This window comes from Mustela nigripes, chromosome 15 (assembly GCF_022355385.1).
Source record: "Mustela nigripes isolate SB6536 chromosome 15, MUSNIG.SB6536, whole genome shotgun sequence".
Lineage (NCBI taxonomy): Eukaryota > Metazoa > Chordata > Mammalia > Carnivora > Mustelidae > Mustela > Mustela nigripes.
In genome coordinates, this window is record NC_081571.1 from 28,704,335 (window position 1) to 28,726,991 (window position 22,657).

The 22,657-nt window shown below is 40.4% G+C and overlaps 1 protein-coding gene across 1 annotated transcript in view; it reads right to left on the reverse strand.

The window, feature by feature from the left end:
* The window catches only part of GTF2F2 (general transcription factor IIF subunit 2), a 152,861-nt gene extending 131,163 nt beyond the window's left edge, over window positions 1–21,698 (reverse strand). The window contains exons 1-2 of the mRNA XM_059377775.1: window positions 21,465–21,698; window positions 8,462–8,535 (exon numbers count right to left, since the gene is read on the reverse strand). Of these exons, the coding sequence (XP_059233758.1) occupies window positions 8,462–8,535; window positions 21,465–21,530 (140 nt within the window). The 5' untranslated portion in view covers window positions 21,531–21,698. The remainder of the gene's footprint in view (window positions 1–8,461; window positions 8,536–21,464) is intronic.
* Window positions 21,699–22,657: the final 959 nt, after the last annotated feature.

The following is a 22,657-nucleotide window of genomic DNA, read 5'->3' on the forward strand; positions in this document are numbered from 1 at the left end:
AATTTAATTAACATATACTGTATTATTAGTTTCAGAGGTAGCATTCACTGATTAATTTAATCAGTTAATATGTTAATTTAATTAACATATACTGTATTATTAGTTTCAGAGGTAGCATTCACTGATTCATAAATCGCATATAACACCCGGTGCTTATTACTTCATGTGCCCTCATTTTTTTTTTTTAAGTTTTATTTATTTAAGTAATTTCTACACCCAATGTGGAGCTTGAACTCACAACCCCTGAGATCAAGAGTCACACGTTCTTCCAACTGAGCCACCCAGGCATCCCTGGATTTTTTGGTTTTGTTTTGAATTCCTATTCATACATCCCCTTCTTGAACAATTCAGCTCAAAATTTCACCATCAGGTGAAGCCAAGCAAGGTAGGTATCTGCAGACTGGGTTGAGCAGGGTTAAGCATAGACTAAATGAGATGAAAAACAAGTACCTGGGGCAGAAGAGGTAGCCTGGGGCAAGGTGTCAGAGCCCCGGAGGGTAAGGAGGGCATCCCCACAAATGAGAAGTGTGTTAGAACGTAGCAGGGTCAGCTCATTCACATGGGAAGAAAACCTAAAGCCCGCTGCTGGGAGTCCTAGAGGGGTAAACAGGCATGTATACGAGGATAGGAGGGGATGACAGTCTGAATGTGCTGAAAAGAACATCCCTGTGGAGAACTGCAAAGGCAGCAGCCTAATAGGGGATGCCATAGCCCAAGTCAGGTGGGGAGGGCATTCACATTGGTGGGGAAGATGGGGTTCTAAACAAGTAGAACAGAGGCCCAAACACGTAAGTGAATATGTATTAAATACAACAGGAACCAGGTTCTTCACTTTCAGAAAAGAGGTACAAACAGGAAAAGGGAGAAAACTGAAAACATTCAGTGGTGTTGGACTAGAACTGGATACTGGTGTAAATTTATTATTTTCAAAATATAAAAATATACAAATTAATATAGATGTAAATGTGTATGGTACATATACTCCCTAACTCTGTCCCTGAAGGGGTCTGGGAACAACAATGAGCACTTGTAGTATCCAGATCTTAGCTTCTAAATATCATTCTCTAGAAACAACTAGGATCCATGGAAAAATATGGGACTTCAGGCTCAGACAGAAATACGTAAGATGAATCTATACCTTTTTTCTATGACAAAAAGTAAGTGTTCAAAGAATGACAAAGACAAGTCAAAAGGCCACAGGACTTACACTATTGAAATGTACACTGAGAAAGGGTTAAGATGGTAAATTTTTATTTGTTTTTACCACAATAAAGAAAAAAAATGGACATGGGAACCAGCTTAGGAGGAGCTTCCAATGGCTACATTTGGACAATTTCAACATCAGCATAAATGATGACTGTTAACAAATTGTGACCCATTAACTAAAACAGGAATCAAGAATTCATACTAACCAAGATAAAATAAAGTGGAAAATCTAATGAGGAATGGAATATTTACATAGTCCCAAAGTACCACCTGAGGCGAAAAGAATAAATTTACAATGAAAAAGCATAAGACTCTCCTTAATCAAGTGATCAAAGTTACCACTACCAGTAATGGGACAAAATGAAAACATGCAAACCTTGCTAGAATACAGTAAGAACCCAGCTTCACCTTCACTGATATTCTTGCCAAAGATACGTAACGCCAATCTACCCATGAAGAAACATCAAACTCAAATTTCATAAAATAATGGAGAGCGTTCATACAGAGTACCCAAGTCAAGGAAAGACTTCCAAATGTTCTAGATTTAAGAAAACTAAGAGACCTGACAACAGAATACAATTCAAGATTTTGCACTGGATTCTTTTGCTATAAAACAGGATGAAGACAACTGGCAAATCTTGAATAAAGTCTAAGGATTAGGTAGTACTATTTGATTTTAATCAACTGATTTGAAGGGATATGCTATGACTATAATATGTACAAGAATACCCTTTTTGTCATAAAAAAGAAAAAAAAGCCCTCTGTACTGTTCTTCTAACTTTTCTGTAGTTTTAAAATAAAAATATTAAGGGACGCCTGGGTGGCTCAGTTCATTAAGTGTCTGCCTTTGGCTCGGGTCAGGATCCCAGGATCCTGGGATCAAGTTCCGTATCAGGCTCGATATGAGGAGCCTGCTTCTCCCTCTGCCTGCTGCTTCCCCTGCTTGTGTGCTCGCTCACTCACTCTCACACAAATAAATAAAACCTTTAAAAAAGAATAAAATTAAAGTAAAAATAAAAGTATTAAATAATTTCAAAATGGGCCCGGGTTACTTCATTAATACCCTACTAAGGATCTGAGAATATTACTAATTTTTCTCTGTAACAATGCTAAAATGAATATCCTCAATTTTTGCATCACTAACTTGTTACTTCCACAGGATAAGTTCCGTGAAAATGCCGGGTCAAGAACATGAATATGTTATTAGTTATTTCTAGCCTTCTCATTATCCCAGTCCCACTCTGCTGGATGAGTTTATCTGTGTCTTTCTATAAAGGCAGCAGCAAGAACTGAACAAACAGCACTGTGAGCTAACTAGAAAACAGTGGGATTATTATTCTTTATTTTGAGCAGTAATGTGTATGTTAGTACATGTGACTGTGTTATGTATACATATATGTATGTATGCATATATATGCTGCCAGGCTGGTCTTCAGAAAGTTCACACTGACTTAAACTCATCAGTACAAGATTATACTAAATTCAGTCAATTTTATAACAGAAAAATGATATCTCATTTTTTGTCTGCATATTTTTAATGATCTTCAATGTTATGTGTGTTAAGAAATAAAGCTAGATATTAAGTCTCTGACAAAAGCTTTACTAGTACAGACTGCATGATTGTCAATAAAATAGAGCATACGGAAAGCATTTCAAAAACCGAAGTTTTCTGAGGCAGGATGGTGATGTAGAAAGAAGGTTGTTTACCTCACACCAGACAGAATGACTAAAATTAACAAGTCAGGAAAAGACAAATGTTGGTGAGGATGAGGAGAAAGGGGAACCCTCCAACACTGTTGGTGGGAATGCAAGCTGGTGCAGCCACTCTGGAAAACAGCATGGAGGTTCCTTGAAAAGTTAAAAATAGAGCTACCCCATGACCTAACAATCACACTATGGGGTATTTACCCTAAAGATACAAATGTAGTGATCTGAAGGGGCACGTGCACCCCAATGTTTACAGCAGCAATGTCCACAACAGCCAAACTATGGAAAGAGCCTAGATGTCCATCAACAGATGAATGGATAAAGAAGATGTGGTGTGTGTACACACACACACACACACACACACACACACAGGAATACTATGCAGCCATCAAAAAATGAGATCTTGCCATTTGCAATGAAATGGATGGAAATAGAGGGTATTATGCTGAGCAAAATAAGTCTATCAGGAAAGACAATTATCATAGGATCTCTCTGATATGAGGAATTTGAGAAACAAGGCAAAGGATCATGGGGGAAGAGAGGAAAAAATGAAATCAGAGCGGGAGACAAACCATAAGAGACTCTTAATCTCAGGAAACAAACTGGAATGAAAGTGAGGTGGGAGGGATATAGTGGCAGCTTAATGGACACTGGGGAGGGTATGTGCTATGCTGAGCTCTGTAAACTGCGCAAGACTTATGTATCACTGACCCCTACTCTTGAAACAAATAATACACTATATGTTAATAGAAAGAAAGAGAAAGAAAGAAAGTTAGTTGGGTTTTTTTGTTTGTTTTGAGGTTTTGTTCTTTTATTTTTTTTGTTAGACTTTATTTGAGAGAAAGAAGAGAGACAGAGAGAGAGAGGGCACAATCAGGGGGAAGGGACAGAGGAAGAGAGAGAAGCAGACTGCTCGATAAGAAGGGAGCCTGATGCGGGACTCCAACCCAGGACCCCTGAGACCATGACCTGAGCTGAAGGCAGATGCTTAACCGACTGGGTCACCCAGGTGCCCCAGAAGGCTGGTTTTAAAACCTAAACAACTTAGAGGATTGCGGATGGGGGGAAATGAAACAAGCTAAAGCAAAACTATAAGCTAACTAAAATGCAGTACACATCAGATATCCAAAGGGATAAAAGTAATCCAAGTACAATGATTTAGAAACATTACATAAACTGGAAGAAAAATGGCCCAAATGTTAACAGCTGCTAAAAAAGGCTAACTGTCCTTTTTCCAGGTATAAACAACACCAAATTTGGGGAAAGCTGCACTCTCAGCTGCATGTTTTCTCCCCCTCCTCTGCCTCTCCCAATTTCTCTATTCCACAGGCCTGTCTCTGTTGGAATGAACAACCACACAAGGTAGATCTTCCTAGCTTCTGGCCCAATGCTCAGCAAGCTGCTACTATCTTTGGGAGATGTGCTGGGGAAGGGAGGCCCATCCCCAATCCACATCAGACATAAGCAGGGCCAATGGTCTATACTGTGCAGTTTGTGGCACGACAGTAGGTAAACACTACTGACCATTTTATATGCATTGAACCCAAGAAGTATTAATACCAATTCCTTTCAATAGATGAGGAAACAGAGAGGGGAAGCAACTCACCTAAAATCACATAACTAGTAAGCGACAAGGTCTGGACAAGTCCAGAGCTGAATGACTCCTGAGTCCATACTCATAACTAGTACGCTACCCTGGCTTTTAAAAACCTTAACTGTTTTCATGTTTTACCCAAATATACATTCTTTTGCCATATAGATAATCCATAAACTGGTTAATCTGCTCTAAAAATCAATAGTTGATTATGTATTTCCTAGCCTTAAAAATATTTGAAGATGGGGCGTCTGGGTGGCTCAGTGGGTTAAGCCTCTGCCTTTGGCTCAAGTCATGAGCTCAGGGTCCTGGGATTGAGGCCCGCATCGGGCTCTCTGCAATGCAGGGAGCTTGCTTCCCCTGCCCCCGTCTGCCTCTTTGCCTACTTGTGATCTCTCTCTCTGTCAAATAAATAAATAAAATCTTAAAAAAAAAAAAAAAAAAAAAAGAGCAGGCTAAATCTTGCTTAAAAAAAAAAAAAAGAAAATTTGAAGATGGTTTTACCTGGTATGCCTTAAGGCTTCTCTCAACAGCCATAGTACCTTCAAATACTCCTTACAGGGCACTGAGCTTTTTAGTTTTCTCTTTATCCTAGTCTCACTCTACTAAAGGGACTAGGATGCTAAGCAAAATAAGTCCATCAGTACATCAAATAAGTTATGAACTTATTTGTCTATAGCACAGCATAGACTTATTTGTCTTTAAGTATAGCACTAAGAACTGAACATAATGTTTGCACCATACAGGAACTGGGAAAGAAAAGAGTGGGATTATCATCCCACTTCATTCTAAGCAACAAACATCTATTAATGGAATCTTTTGTTTATAGCCACATAACTCTGATGACTCATATTTAGCTTGAAATCAAATAAAATCTTAATAACCTCATCACATGGACTGAAAAGCCATTCCTTATCATCCTACACTTGCTTAATAGTGAATTTAGTAAGTCAGTAAAAGGAATGAAAACTGGGGCGCCTGCTGATTCAGTCAGAAGAGCATGTAACTCTTGATCTCAGGGTTGTGAGTTCGACCCCCATGTTGGGTGTAGAGATTAGTAAAATAAGTAAGCTTTAAAAAAAAAAAAAAAGGAATGAAAACTGAAAGAATTAATAGCACAAACAAGATAGAAAGCCAGGAGACCTACTATGGAATATGCTGTTTTTAAGCATTTCCATTGCAATCTTAGGGTACTAGTTATTATGAATCTGTTTTCATCATTAAAAGGATCTAGATCCGTAAGACAAGACTGGTTATGTATCATGTTAGAAGTCCAATGCACTATCCATTGTGCTACAGAGCCTTATCATGTTAGGTAGAAAACCTGCTAGATCTTTTACCTTAACATAAAGAATACATGCACACCTGACAACATTAAATGCAAACAGCTTACTGTCACAATCAGAATACTCTAGAGCGTGAAAGAGGGGACACGAGTAATAACTGCACAGGGAAATATGTAAACGGGGCCTGTCCAGGCAAACCTAGGGGGCTGGCCACCCAATATCAGATGCAACTGTGTAAACCATCTGCTTCAAATAAGGAAGAAAAAGAGCTTGAAATTTTCTACCCAGCAAAGGCTGATGAAGAAAGATTCTGTGGCATACCCACGGCTGCTTATTTAGCATGCTGTCTTCGTTCTACTTTAGGGATCAAAAGGCTTGCAGAGGTTTCCCTGAACCTCAGCTTTTACCCTATTCCCCATGCTAGCCCTGTCTTCCCACACCAAAAAAAAAAAAAAAAAAAAAAAAAAAGATTTCACAGTCCTCAACTAGGTATTTTCCTCATACAGAGATTTTGAGGAATGCAATGTTTACGGCAGAAAAAGGACATCTGAGTTTACCATGCATTTAAACCAACCCTAAGCTATTTCCTTTGTCTCATAAATATTCTATGGGTTAATGAGGCATTATTTTCCACATTTTACAAACAAGAAAGCTAAGGCTTAGAGAGCGAAGGCCAAAGAACTTTCAAGAGCCACTTAGGACTAGAACCCAGGTCTGGAGTTCTAGTCTAGTTACTACATAAAACCACATGGTTCATCACTTAAATGCGTTTTTCCCGTAGTCTGCCTTTTTTCAGTGACATACATAGCTGAGATTTTATCTTGATAGTGACTCCCATTTTCAGTAAAACCAATTATAAGGAATTCTGAATCCACAAGAGAAAAAGTATTAATTATCTGCATTAAAAAAGAAAAAAGATCACAGATTTAAAAGTATGCAAAGTGTGCATTCCTTTTTTCTTTCAATAAAAGTATGACAACTCACAAGAAAATGTGATTTATCTACAACTTACCAGAAATTGGTTTATTTTATAAAGTTAAATATACTAATAAATGGCAACCATTTCCATATTATCTCACTGGATTCACAAAAAAGGCCTCCAAAATAGGCAACTTTGGGGATAAGGAACCTAAAACTCAAAAGATGAAGTGACCTGTACAAAAGCTCACTGATAGTAAGTGACAGAGCTGGAATGGACACCTTCTGGAGTTTTCTTACCACTCAAAGTCCTGAATTCAAACCTGGTACTGCTATTCAACATGTAGTCATTTCCTGAGAGGATAAGATATTACTTGTCCCCACCTAACTTCAGAACTTTGGATATAAAAGCATGACTGTTTCCAATCAATATTTTGTTCAAACAAAATGAAGAGTTAAAAGATATGTCAGAACAAAGGTAAGTAAGAAAGAAAAAAGAATTAGAAAGAAAATCCTGGGGTCAGATAACATGTAGAGACTCAGAAGATGAGAAGGAGCCAGCAAAAGACTGAGAAGGAACAGCCTACTAGCGAAGATAATCAAGAGAGTAGGGTCCCAGAAGTGAAATGAAAAATTGGGTTTGAGGAAAGGAATGATTACTATGTCAAAGTCTGTTGAAGGACAATTAGGAAAGCTGGTAGATGACTCAGATTTAGGAATGTGGGTGTGCCAGACTGCAAAAAAGGACTAGAAATCCTTTGCAGTGACTCCCACCCTGCTTGAATCTGGGCTTGGCTGCATGAGTTGCATCCTCAGTAGGACTTGGCAACCATGAGCACACTTTCACCATCATGTGAATGAGCATGCTGGAAATGAAACATACACGGCCCCTGCCCCAGCTGATAGCAAGCCAACTACTAGATACATGAGTGAGGCCATTCTAACCAGGAAGACCAGTCAGGTCAGCCCCAAATGGAACTGCCCCACAAAAAAAAAACAAATAAAATGGTTTTTGTTCTGAGCCACTAAATTTTGGGCTGCTCTGTTATGAAACAAAAGCTAACTGATAAAGAGGAAGACAGTGATGACAAATTAGAGCTATTTCAATGGAGTAGCATGCGTGAAAATTTGATTACAGCTGGGTTAAGAACGAATGGACAGAGTGGAATGTAAGGCCTCTGACTGATACCAAGTGAGCTTTGGAGGCTTCCTTTCCTAACAAGACCATTTTTTCAACCAGGAAACTACACCATTACACTGCTTACCACGTGTTTCCTATGCTTTTCCAATGCATCTACAGGTAGGCATGGTGGGACAATGACAAAAACCTTTCTACTAAAGCACTTAATGGGGTGCATCCAGTTACACCCAACCCCAGCATACCTCTTCAGAAGATGTGGAGATGATGGAGGGATGAGGGAGCTACATACTGTGCTGCTTCACGGCCAATAAACCTAACTTTATATTTACACCGATCACTAGAGAGGGTGTGTGTGTGTGTGTGTATGTGCGTGTGTGTGTCTGTGCATGCACACACACATATCTATATGCATATGCACAAACATGCATGTGCACACATAACTCCTTAGAGTGCACCTAACCATCTCTTGACATGTCTTAGCATGCTCATTACTTCTCCTTTTCTAGGTACATTCTCTATCCAAAAAAGAACTGTTATTACACTTTAAAGGACCTACAAAAATTTCAAAAAACAGCTTTTTAAGATGTCAAAAATATAGAAATAACTTACTTGGCAATCCGCAGTTTCCCAACTTCACCTCTTCCAGGAGCTTTAGCCCATTGCTGTGACAAATATTTAGGAACCTAAAAAAAATAAATAAAACACTAGTAAGACTATGCTTTAGATGCTAACAAACTTCTTAAACATAAAATGATATACTGCTTCTACTTTACTTCCTGTCTATAGTAAGAAACTGATCATTGAGTATCAGCCTTCCATTATACATTTTGCACTATAAGGGATACTAATAAATCATTTTAAATTTCAAAGATCTTAAAGTCAATCAAGCTGGTGACCCAATATTAACACTAGTCAAATACCTTAACAAAGCGTTAACTTATGTTCCCAAACAAGTCCACTGAAAGTTCAGACATGAGAAAGGCTACTAGAAGAGGTTTCTCAGAGGAGTAGAATACTCTAACATATTATTTAGAGATACCACAAAGTTTAAGAAGATTTCAAAGTCAAGTTTTACTGTAAGACAATAACTCTGACCAATGATAAAAGATCTGCTGAAATAAATGATTAAATATCATAGCTAACATTTACGTAGTACTACTTTCCTGACACTGTTATGAGTTTCCATGTATTTACACATTTAATCCTCACATCTCTATGAGGTAGGTACTGTTTATTACCTCATTTTACAGATTATGAATCTGGGATACCCGGGGATTATATAAATTAGCCAAGATTATATAATGTGTAAATTATGGAACCAGGCAATCTGGGTAACTAGATATGTATAACCAGAAGGATTTTAACTTCCCAAAAGGTTAAGAGACTACATGCTGAATCTTTCTTTTAAGAGGCAGTTTGAACTGTGGAATCAGCACACACCTTCAATGTTAGCCTATTGTGAGGAATGAAATACTGCATACAAAGAAGGAAGCATAAAACCTCACATATGGCAAGTACTCAATGAGTGTCATGTGTCACTACTATTTCCCCCAGCAATCTTGCAATGATAACACGAACATCAGTGTAGAACTAAGTCAGAGCTTCCAAAGCTGGAAAGAAAAAAAAAATTCTATTTACCAGATTTCATTTGCAAAAAGAACCACTTGATTATCAGTCAAACAAATGGCACTGCTTTGTTTAGATATAGTAAAAAATCACGAATAAAAGGTTTAAAGGAAAATTCTAATGGTGTTTCTTCAATTATGTATGCATACTTTACACCAAAATCACTGAATATTAGTCATATTCCCTAATAAAGCCCCTAGGCGAAATATGGTGTCTTTTCTTCATCATATTCCAAGTAACTGGTTCAAATGGGTCCTCTACACATATAGACACCACAAGACTTTCTCCCTGTCAGTAGTGGTATCCCTTCCATAATTCGTATTTCAAGCAATCACACTAACCACTAACTTCCTGGCTCTCTCCTCAGTACTTCAACAGTTTTTCCATCCCTTCAAATCACTGACTCTAACATCTCTGCACTTTTCCCTAGCTCTGTATGTCCCGTCTTCACATCAGTCATTCCCTTGCCCCTACCTCCATCATGCTGGCCCGGCAGAACCTTAATCCCGATTAAAGCAAATCTCTACTGGTACTTAATTAATTGGTGTGATTTGATTGTGTTACTTCTCTACACTGTACCTGAGCAGCTGCAGAAAAATTCACAGTGATGCTAACTAGTCTCACTTGAAATATATGGCTACTAACATCAAGTAAGCCCTTCAAGATTCTTGGCAATTGAACTCCATCTCCCTAGCCAATCCATTCTACCACTACAGCTAAATCACAAGTTCTCTTCACTTCTCAAGCCAACAGTAGCATCTCTCCCTCCCTTCTCTTTCTGTGCTGATAACCTAACTTCTCTACCAACTAGGGAACAAGGATTAAGAGAACCTCTACAGCTACCATGTAGCCACAGCTGAGGCCTTTACTCTGACTACCTCTAAAAACAATAGATGAACAATGGTCAGTCCCTTCACTGTGCACTGAATTTCTTCCCCTGTAGTCTAACCAAGGACATCTTTTCTTCAATCCTATCATTTTTCTCCTCTTATCTACTTAATCATTCCCCCATCAGAATGATGACCATGATGATGACCACCACCACTACCGTGTTCACTACATGCAGCAGGAACACTCTTAAAATGTTTCCCAATGATCCTCACCTCCTGATATTCACAGCCTTGTGTAATCACCTCTTCTTGAGAAGGAGATCTGTGACTTGCTCCTCATCAATACAACATGGCAAAGGTGATGGGATGTTACTCCCCTTCCCCTATGGCTAAGATTCATTTGTTTATTTTTATTTTTTGGCTACAAAATTTGTCCAATGGCTTCCACACCCAACATGTGGCATGAACTTACAACTGTGAGATCAAGAGTCACATGCTCTACTGACTGAGACAGCCAGGTACCCCATTTTCTTCTTCTTTTTTTTTTTTTTTAAAGATTTCTTTATTTATTTGAGACAGAGAGAGAGAGAGGAGAGCGTGTGCACACAAAGATGGAGAGGGAGATGGAGAAGCAGACTGACTGCTGAGCAGGGAGCCTGATGTGGGTGGGGTTCCATCCCAGGACCCTGGGATCATAACCCGACCCAAAGGCAGACACTTAACATACTGAGCCACCCAGGCGCCCCAATCTTTTCTTTTTTTTTTTTTTTTTAAGTTTTTATTTTCATTACCCAGTGCTCATCACACAACATGTGCAACTCCTTAATCCCCATCACCTATTTCACCCATTCCCCCCATTCACCTCCCCTCTGATAACCATCAGTTTGTTCTCTATAGATAAAAGTCTGTTTCTGGGTTTATTTCTCTTCCCCCACCTTTGTTCACTTGTTTTGTTTTGTTTTAATTCCACATATGACTGATATCATAAGGTATTCGTCTTTCTCTGACTTATTTCACTTAGCACTAACACTCTAATTCTGTCCATGTTGCCGTAAATGGCAAGATATCATTCTTTTTTATGGCTAAATAATATTCCTGTGTGGTGTGGTGTGTGTGTGCGTGTGTGTGTGTTCACACACCACATCTTCTTTATCCATTCATCAACTGATAGACATTTGGGCTGTTTCCGTATCTTGGCTAGTATAAATAATGCTACTACAAACATGGGGTGCATATATCCCTCTGAATTAGTGTTTTTTCATTGTTTGGGTAAATACCCAGTAGTGTGATTCCTGGATCAAAGGGTAGCTCTACTTTCAACTTTCTGAGGAACCACCATGCTGTTTTCTTTCCACAGTGGCTGCACAACTCTGCCTTCCCACCAACAGTGCAAGAGGGTTCCTTTTCTCCACATGGGATGTTACTTCTGTGATTAGGTTACATAAGACAGAAACTTGTACCTTGTTTCTCTTGTTTTTTCAGTCTGCACACTTTGATGAAGTGAGCTGTCATGCTGCGGAGGCCCAGGTGGCAAGAAACTAAGGACAGGCTCCAGTAAGTAGGCAGGTAGGAAGCCTAGGCCCTGGGTCCAATAACCTCAAGGAACTGCAATCAGCCAATCCCACACGCTTGGAAAAATTCTTTCCCTAGTCACGACTTCATATGAGAATTCTGCCCTGGCTGACACCTTGACTGTAACCTGTGAGAGACTCTGAAGCAGGAGACCCCATTAAGCCATGTCAGGGCTCCTGATCCACCAAAACCATGAAATAATAAATGTATGTTGTTTTAAGCCTCTGCGTCTGTGGTTATATAGGAAGAGATAACTAATACGTTAAGTGACAAGCACTCTTCCAATGTTTTAAATGTATTAACCACTTTATCTTCACACAATCTTGTTATTTCCTCCAGTTTGCAAATGAGTAAACTGAGGCACATGAAAATTAGCAAATTTGCCCAAGGTTACACACCTAGTAAGAGCAGAGTCTATAACTCTTTACACACACTGTCCCATTTTTCCACCTCTCTTTTCAGCAAAGCTTTTTTTTTTAGATTTTTTTTTTAATTTACTTATTGACAAAAATCACAAGTAGGCAGAGAGGCAGAGAGAGGGGAAGCAGGCTTTCTGCTGAGCAGAGAGCCTAATGTGGGGCTCAATCCCAGGACCCTAAGATCATGACATGAGCGGAAGGCAGAGGCTTAACCCACTGAGCCACCCAGGTGCCCCTCAGCAAAGCTTTTTGAAAGCTGTCCCTGCTGCCTGACTGCAGTTCCTCTTCTGCCATTTTGTTTTACTCTAGACAGGGCTTTCTCTCTACCACTCCACTAAAAATGATGACCTAGTTACCAAGTATCTCCACACTGCCAAGCCAATGTACAGTCTCATCTTCCACACCTATCAACAATATTTGAGAACTGTTTGCTCCTCCTTCAAACACTTCCTTCACTTGGCTTCAAGTTACCACAATCTCTCTTGATTTTCCTCATAGTTCTCTGGATTCTCCTTTATGGTCCCCACACATCCCAGGACCCTAAGATCATGACATGAGCGGAAGGCAGAGGCTTAACCCACTGAGCATCTAGATTCTCACCTTCCCAGCCTCTCACCTGCAGAGGGTTCTGGTTTCAGTCTTCAGACCTCTTCTCTCCTCTACCTGGATTCAATCTTATGTACTCTCATCCAGCCTCATGACTTTAAATACTGTATAATAACAACTCCCAAATTTAGAGCAAGTCCCCTTAAAATTTAGAGCAACTCCCCTTAAGTTCCAACTTATATAACTAATTGCCTACTTAAGCTCTCCATCTGAATATTCAGTGGACATTTCAAACTTAAAATATCCATACCAAAACTCTAATTTCTCCCTCATAACCTGTTCCTCCCACAATTTTCCATAGCTCAGTAAAAGTCAACTCCATTTTTCCAGGTACTCAGTCTGAAACTTTGTGCAGTTACCCTGAATAGCTACTTTTATCTCAATTCCACATCCAACCATCTGATATATTCTATGAGCAACAACTTCAAATTATAGCAGGACTCCAGCCCCTTCTCACCCATTCCAGGGTTACCATCCTAGCCCAAGCCACCATCATCTTTTGTATAATTGTAATAGCCTCTAGATTTCCTAACTTCCACTCTTGTCCACGTCCAGTTTATTCTCAAGAGAGCAGCCAGAGTCATTATCGTAAAACAGAAGTCAACTAATACTATTCTGCTCAAAGCCTTTCGATTTACTTCATAGACATCTACATAGTGCTTACTACAAGCCAGGTACTTTTCTGATCACTTTGCAGATGTTACTTCACTTAATCCTCTTAACAACTCTATTATTATCTCAGTTTTTTAAAGATTTTATTTATTTGAGAGAGGGAGAGAAAATCTAAAACAGACTTCGCACTGTGCACAGAGCCCAATGCAGGGCTGGATCCCACAACCAGGAGATCATGATTGAGCCGAAACCAAGAGACAGATGCTCAACCGAGTCACCCAGGCTTCCCTACTATTACCCCATTTTTGCAGATTAAAAAAAATGAGACCAAAAAGTTATTTGCCTAAGGTCTCACAATTACTAGTGATGAAGCCAGGATTCTAACCTAGGCAGTCCAGCTCCATAATCACCATGCCATGTTGCTGCTCTAGGACTACTCCCTCTCCATGTCACTCTGAGTAAAAATTCTATGATGTCTTACTGTGTTTCAAGCCCCCTGCTAGCCCATGGCCTCATCTCCCACTACTTTCTCTCATTCATTTGACTCTGAGAACATTCCCAGCACCTCGTATCTGAGGGCCTTTAAATTGCTGTTACTTCTCTCTGGAATACTCTTTGCCCCAGATATCTGGAACGCATGCCCCCATAATATCCTTTAGGTCTCTGATCACACACCACCTTATCAGTGAGGCCCTTCCCCCATCCTACTTAAAAGAGCATCCCCAGGGCGCCTGCGTGGCTCGGCTGGTTAAGAGACTGCGTTTGGCTCAGGTCATGATCCCAGGGTCTTGGGATCGAGCTCTACCTCAGGCTCCCTGCTCAGTAGGGAGCCTGCTTCTCTCTCTCCCTCTACTGCTCTGCTAGCTTGTTATCTCTTGCTCTGTCAAATAAATAAATAAAATCTTTTTTAAAAAAATAAAAATAAAACAACATCCCCAGCTACTTACTACACATTTGACCTGATTCATGTTTCTTCAGAGCACTTACCATGGGCTATAAATATGTTAGTTTACTGTCTATCCTCCTTCCCCATTAGAATGTGAGCTGCAAAAGGCAGGTTTTTTTGTCTGTTTTGTTTACTGCCATATCCCTAGCCCATCTAGAATAGCCTGGCACATAGCAGGAGCAGCTATTTTAATGACTGGATACTAAGGAAACATTAGCTAATGTTAATGTAATAACAATGATGACATTATTGGGATACATCCAGGATACAGAATTTAATTTTAATAAACCTCACTGCATTCTCAGAGAAAAACCTTATTTCAGAGATCTACCTCAAGGGGGAAGGAAGAAAATGCCAAGAGTGGAGAGCATCATTTTCCAGTCTGCCTCTATCCACTTACTGCTAGTTCCTGGAGATGCTATTAAGATAAGGGAGAGACAAGAATATTCTGGACCACTGAACTCTTGAGAAGATCACACTTCTTCACTACATTAAGCAAGTCAAAAGAGTCTCTGATCAAACTACTAGAGATGACAATTTAAGCCATCAAACAACCAGAAGTTCAAAGTGAAGTCTATATCGTACACTAAAACAAATTTAATAATCAAATTCACTACAGTAAGTTGTACCTAACACAAGCAACTGAAAACTTACCAAAAAAAGACTATGCTCTAGAAGTTAATTGATATAAATAAGTTTGGAACTCATACTGCATTATCATCATTATAATAAACTTGTAAATTCCCAGGGAAGCCTACCAGCTTATTTAATTCAAAAGGTTGGCAAAATGCTATACTCTTTCAATGAAAAACTGAATACATTTAGGACAGTATTTCAATCATATACATATAACTCTCTATACCAAGAGCTTATGGAAGTGAGTTTCCCAGAAGTTCCAGCCCATTAGCATTAAGTCTGAAAAAAGGGAGGGAAATGAGGAAGAAAAACTAATAGCATTTATGGTCCCAAGCCTCCAAAATACTATTTTGAATGGCTGATATTTTTAATTGAAATGTTTTCTTTTATTTTTTAATCAAGTTGTATATACTTAAGGTATACAACAAGATGATCTGATATACATAGTGAAATAGCTTGACTGTAGTAACTGTGTATCTCCTCACATAATTACTTTTTATAAGAACACCTGAATTCTACTCTAAGTAAAATTTCCCAAAACACTCATGTGAACAAGTCACTTGTGAGATATGTGTTGTTTCCACTGTCTCCATATTCATTAAAAAAGATCAGATGGAGACAAGATATTAGGTACAACAGGGCATGTCTTCTCAGATTTCCAAAGACAGTAACAGAAAATGACTCACTTAAGCATTACTTCCGCAGGGAAACTTCCCTTGACCCTCTAGACTAGGTCAAATTCATTATCCACACTGACAGAAGACTATTCCTGGCTTCAGTGTCCAGAGAGATAAGTCTGTAACTGCTTTCATTAGAACTAATATTTAATGGATGCCTATCTCCTGCAGTAAACTATAAATCCCAGTTCACAGAGACGGGGCCACATCTGTTTCGACTCACCGTAACATACTCAGAGCCTGGCACAATGACTGGCAATCACTGAAAGCTTGTGGGATGAATCAGTCCACACACCCATTCATACACGGCAGGCAGAGCAGTAAGGTCAACCATGACTCTGAAGCTAAGGTGCTAAGATGATATGTACAGATGTTACTCCCCTGAACTTCTGTGCTAACTTTGCTTCAGCAAATATCTAGTTCTGTAACTACTAGTCTCCAAACCCTGTTTCTCTCAGAATACAAGCAAATTAAGGGCACTGTAATGGACACTGTGATGTGACATCCATGTCCCCCTTTAGGACTGAAGGCCTTTTTCTCCCAGCTGCTGGGAGTGTGGCCACAGAGAGCCCTTTGCTGTTAGCCCCTCTTTGGCATTGACTTAGCTGAAGAGAGGTGATGTGGGAACTGGCTCCTTCCTTCCCTCTTTCTTTCTTTCTTTTTTTTTTTTTTAAGATTTTATTTATTTATTTGGAGAGAGAGAAAGAGAGAGAGATCACAAGTAGGCAGAGAGGCAGGGAGAGAGAGGGGGAAGCAGGCTCCCTGCTGAGCAGAGAGCCTGATGCCGGGCTGGATCCCAGGGCCCTGAGATCGTGATCTCAGCCAAAGGCAGGAGCTCAACCTACTGAGCCACCCAGGCACCCCTTTTCTTTTTTCTTCTGGCCAAGATCACACTCTTTCTAGGGCAAACCACATACAATGACAGGTCAACATAGGGTCTACCTCACCCCAAATCAGGACACCTGGAAGACTCCCTGTGGAATCATCCTCAGCTTTCCGTGAGACTGCATCATACCCACTTACCAATCCTGTTTAAGTCTTCTTCCTTCCACAGGCGATGATCCCAGGAACACTCCCTAATAATCTAAACCTAATCATCTCAGAATCAGCTTCCTGAGAAGCCTTGTCTGTGACACGGAGCTTTTAGTCCCATGTGTTCTTGAAGATCATCACATGGAACTGACGAGATCCAAGGTCACAAAAATGAAGTCCCCAGGAGCACCTGGGTAGCTCAGTCCGTTAACATCTGCCTTCCACTTATGTCATCTCAGGGTCCTGAGGCTGAGTCCCGCATTGGGCTCCCTGCTCATCAGAGTCTAATTCTCCCTCTCCCTCGACCCCTCCCTCTCACATGTGCTTTCTCTCTCTCTCAAAGAAACAAAGGCGGCAATGAAGTCCTCCCCGCACCTCTATTCCCCAGGGAGATAATTCATGAAAGAGACCTAAGCTGGTAAAAAGACATTTCCTACTCTTGGCATGAGCTATGTAGCCAAACAGACCTAAATTTGAAACACTGTTCCTTACTTGGGTAAGATAACCTCCCCAAGCCTCAATTTCATCATCTGGAAAATGCAGATATTTAGTATCTACTTCATAGGTTTGCTTTGTATAAAATACTTGGTACATATGAAAACTAAGTTCCTTTTTTGTCTTTCTTGATCCTTTCCTCCAACAAGCATTAGTCAAAATGCCTAGAAGAGGAAAGCTGACTGGGTTAGAAACAACTTTCTGGGCGCTAGAAAGCTGCTGCTTAGACCTATTCAGGCCTTCTTAATACCTCCACTTGGGGATGCCTGGGTGACTCAGTCAGTTAAGTGTGTGCCTTCAGCTCAGGTCATGATCCCAGAGTCCTGGGATAGAGTCCCCTATCAGGCTCCCTGCTCAGCCGGGAGCCTGCTTCTCCCTCTGCCCTTCCCCCTGCTCGTGTTCTCTCTTTCTCTCTCTCTCAAATAAATAAATAGAATCTTAAAAAACAAACAAACAAACAAAAAACCTCCACTTGTTCTTTCCCTCAAAAGGAGGTAGCATTTGTTATAATTCAAGCCTCACTATACTACTCATTACTTACAAAAATCCCACCACTCCTAATAACCTTCCTAACTTTATCTCCTCCTCTTCCCCATCGTGTATGTACCTTACCCTCCAGCCAGCTGTAACAAGATGATTTTTCCAGAAGTCTAAATAATGGGAGCCATACAACAGAACTATGCTAAAATATTTTTAAATATTCTATAATTTTTAAACCATGATTTGTTATAAACTGGGTAGTAATAGTGTGACTAGTTGGCAATGTAAAGTGGCACAGACTGAGCAACAGAATAGGTAATGCAAACTGTTAAGTACTAGCTCTGTAACAAGGTTAAAAACTGTGACTTTACATTTTAGCACATGGTACCCATCATAAAGTTAAATCCAACCACGTCTATTACCTATCAAAACTTATTTGAGGGCACCTGGATGGCTCAGTGAGTTAAGCCTCTGCCTTCGCCTCAGGTCATGATCTCAAGGTCCTGGGATGGAGCCCCTAATCGGGATCTCTGCTCAGCGGGGCGCCTGCTTCTCCCTCTGCCTCTGCCTACTTGTGATCTGTCAAATAAATAAATAATTTTTTTTTAAAGCTTATTTGGATCATCAACCTCTTATAGATTTAAGATACTCAAAATCTCAGAAATGGCATTTTATTAAGCCAGAACAGTACAGGATATTCCAAGATAGAATCTTCTATATTTGCTTTTTTCTGAATCCTCTAGTTCTCCCCAGCCCTTCTGGGAAGTTTTTTCCTAACTAATCAACTCCATAAGATCTTCTTAAATGTCAGCTTCTCTATGAAATCTTCCCTGTTCCAGCCAGAAAAACAACTAGTTTCCCGCTCAAATGCTCAGCGATCTTACATGTATATTATACCTTACTGTATTTCTGTTTTATACTTTCTAGTGATGGAATTAATACAATATGTACAAGATGGCCCATAAACTTTGAGATTCTTTAAGAAGAAATTTATATATATTTACAGCAAATGATCCTCAAAGAACAGAACTCAAAGTATTATTTATAATGAGAAATTTGGGGTGTTCTGGGGGCGGTCTCCTTTTTAAATTTTTTTTATTTAAAGATTTATTTATCTATTTATTTGACAGAGAGACAAGACAGCAAAAGCCAGGGGAGCCACAGGCAGAGGGACAATGCAGGCTCCCCACTGAGCAAGGAGCCTGACATGGGCTCGATTCCAGGATTTGGATCATGACCTGAGCCAAAGGCATATGCTTATCCGACTGAGCCACCCAGGTGCTCCTACACTGAGAAAGACGAACAGATAGAGAAAAGTCGTGAAATCAGTACGTAATTCTGTTCAAAAATTCTGCCTGTATAAGAACAAAGACATACTTTCTAATATGTTATAGCTTAATATCATGCAAAGAAAGCCAAAAATTGACTATTACAATTTGATGTCCTATAATTTGTTCCTATAATTCAGAGATGAAAATCCAATTATGCTCCCGTATGGGCATAAAAATCACACTGGATACTAAGTCCACTGCAAATGAAGCAAGTTCAGGTTACCTGACAGCTATGCAAATCAAACCCAATAGTCTACTGGGTCTCTAATGAAGCAGAAACAGAAGTTGTCAAATAAGTAAAGAACAGGAATGGACTTTAGGGCAGAAAGTATTTGCTAGCAATCCTTGTCATCTTTCAGAGATAAATTTGTCAAAGAACAAGAACTGGCAAGAACATCCTTTCAAACCCTGGAAAGATCTATCTGCGAGCATGTGCTTTTTTTGTTGTTCTTTCTGATAATACTTAAGATTAGAAAAAGAAGATATACTCTATGCCAAGGCTGGTAAGAAGAAACAGTGATAATGTAAATAGTAAATAGTCTAACAACTACCTTTACAAAACGAGAACAAGTCATCAGCTTGAGTTCTTTTCAAAGAGATAAAATGTCTTCAAATACCCACACATGAGAGAACACTAAAAATTTTAACTTCATTTTATTTTTTAATTTCATTTTAGGTTATATTCTTTCACACTCTCACATAGTCACCAAATCCTGACAACTTTCCCTGAAAAAGTTTCCCTAACCCCCTCCCCGCCAGACTTCATTACCACATCCTATGATACCGTGATAGTTTTCCAGTTTTGACTCTGGTTATCTTCCTCTCTAGCTTTTTTTTACCCCCTTGAATTATTTGCATCCTTGCCTTACTCAAAACCCTCACCTGATGCAGACTAAAGTTAAGACATCACCATTTCATAATATGATAATATTAGTATATGGTCCCAAACTTTTTTTTACACAAACCCTCTGCTCTAAGCATAATAATCTCCTTTGTTTTCCAGGATACACCATGTTAATATGCATTTTCAGTCTTCCATTTCTTTTCCACTCTCCATAATATACTATGCTAATGCCTCTGTCCACCCACCCAACTGTGTACGGCATACAATATTTACTGAGCATTTTTTGTGCTTCAAGAATTAATGCATCATCTCAAGTTCCACCACTTTTTCAAGCTCTTTCAATCTGCAAAGGAATTCTTAATGATTCTCCTCCACTTGGCACGCAATAGAAGAAATGCCTTAGGAGAAATTTACCCCAGCGTGTTAGGTCATACTGATACAGCCTTGAGAAGTCAAATGAGTGCCAGAGAGTAAAGCTGGGGTTGAAGAATAATAAATAAGAGGTCATTCATTCATTCCATATCTGGTGACCAATTATCACGTGTCAAACACAATTCTGGTTGGGACAGGCAAGGATCCCATTCTCACAGAATGTGAGTGCACCCACACTAGAAAGAAGGAGGTAACCAACACTAAACACATGAACATACAATCACTTTAGACTGAAGCAAGTGCTTTGAAAATATAATACAAGTTTGAGATGACAGCAACTGATCATAAGGGACCTTTTTTAGAAAGGTGGACAGGAAGCGCCCCCCAGATTTAACTAATGAGAACTCAGCCATGTGATAAGTAAAAAATAAATAAATAAATAAACCAAAGGTCCTAGTTCAAAGACTGACATAATCACATTCTGAACATAAATATGTCTCATGAAACTCCCCTAAGAGACAACACTCCTTGATATGAAAAAGTAGAGCACAAAATACTGTGCTCACTCAGGGCTAATCAAGATTGCTGCCTTCCCAAAAAAACACTCTAAAAAGAACACTCCAGTTCAATGGCCTCTCCTTCCGCGAGTTCAGAGCTCTCTCAGCTATCCTGAGAACTCCAATAAGAGCCATCAACCTAAAAGAACACGTTAAGGGTACACAGGGACCCGTTCTACTTTCTGGCCGAGAAGACTGTACAGGTAGCAGATACTCAACTTCCTTATATTGACTCACGACTGAAATCACTTTCACCAAAAGGAGACACAGAAATATTCTTCAATCTGGGGTAAAGTACACCACTCAAGTCGGAGAACATCAGCACTGGACCCCAGAAAAACCACACATGATGGGCAAAGAAATCCGTTCCAGGCAGGTTCGGACTCTTAATTGTCTCAAAGACTGCGTCCCTCAACTAACTGCCTCACCTGCAAATTAGTCTGCACGACTCCTGCCTCTGAAGATATGTGTAGCTCTCACGAGACAGCCATAGAGAACTTTAAAAGGCTTACGGAGTGGGAATCTCAAGTCACTACTTTAAGTAAAAGGAGCGCAAGCCGGAGCCGCGCGAACACACCTTGACCAGCCACACTCCGGTGTTCTGTTTGGCGCCGGTCAGATCGAGTTCCCCACGTTCCGCCATGGATCTGTTGCGGGTGGAGGCGAGCGGACCGGAGCAGCTGCCCGGGAGCTAGGCGCCTGCGGTGCAAAGGAGCGGAGAACAGTGTGTGCCTCTGCCAGAGGCGGAATAGGAAGAAACCGCGTCCACCCGCCAAGCTACAGGGAATTCCCGGAAAGAGAAACACGCCGCTGGGAGGCGGGAACTGCGCCTGCGCGCTGCCACCGCTGGGACGGCACGCCGGGCAGGACAAACCTCCTTGTTCAGCACTTGCATGAGTGGGCGTGGTTATTGTAGGTGGTTGTGTCTAGTGATCAAGACATAGGGTAGGATGAAAACAAAATGTCCACAGTACATTTAAAGACCAGGTCAGCATAAGTGAAGACGGGCAGCGTCAAAACAGGAAAATGGGGTTCAAAGACACAAAAGCTGTCAGAATGTGTCCAACCCTGGCCAAGAGAGAAGCAACATTTTTGAGGACAGGGTGGGAATCATAAAAAGAGTAAGTGAATTTTAGCACACATGGGCGCCGGGATCAAACAGTGTAGCCCTGGCTGGGACGCCTGGGTGGCTCAGTTGGTTAAGCGGCTGCCTTCGGCTCAGGTCATGATCCCAGCGTCCTGGGATCGAGTCCCACATCTGGCTCCCTGCTGAGCAAGGGAGCCTGCTTCTCCCTCTGCCTCTGCCTGCCATTCTGTCTGCCTGTGCTCGCTCTCCGCCCCCCGCCTCTGATAAATAAATAAAATCTTAAAAAAAAAAAAAACAAAAAACAGTGTAGCCCTGGCAATACTAAAAACATGCTGTTTGTAGACTGGGTGGGGGGGGAGGAGTGTCTCAGGTGACAAGCTATCCTGAGCACTTCCAATTAAACAAGCAGAGCACACTCTTTTCAGACTCCAAAACACAAACGCGGAGTCCATATAATTAGATCAAGGACAGTAGAGCTGTAAGACAAACCTGATTGTTAAATTCCCCTGGCTTAAACAGTTTCCTCTTTGTCTTCTTGCCTCTAGCATTAAACTCAATTTTCTCTTCGAAGTCCCTCTCAATATGATCCCTGCCGCTCAATCTACACATGGAACCATACGGAACTGTCAGACCGCCCTCAAACACATCGGGATCTTCGCCCTCAATTATTTCAGAGCCTCTGC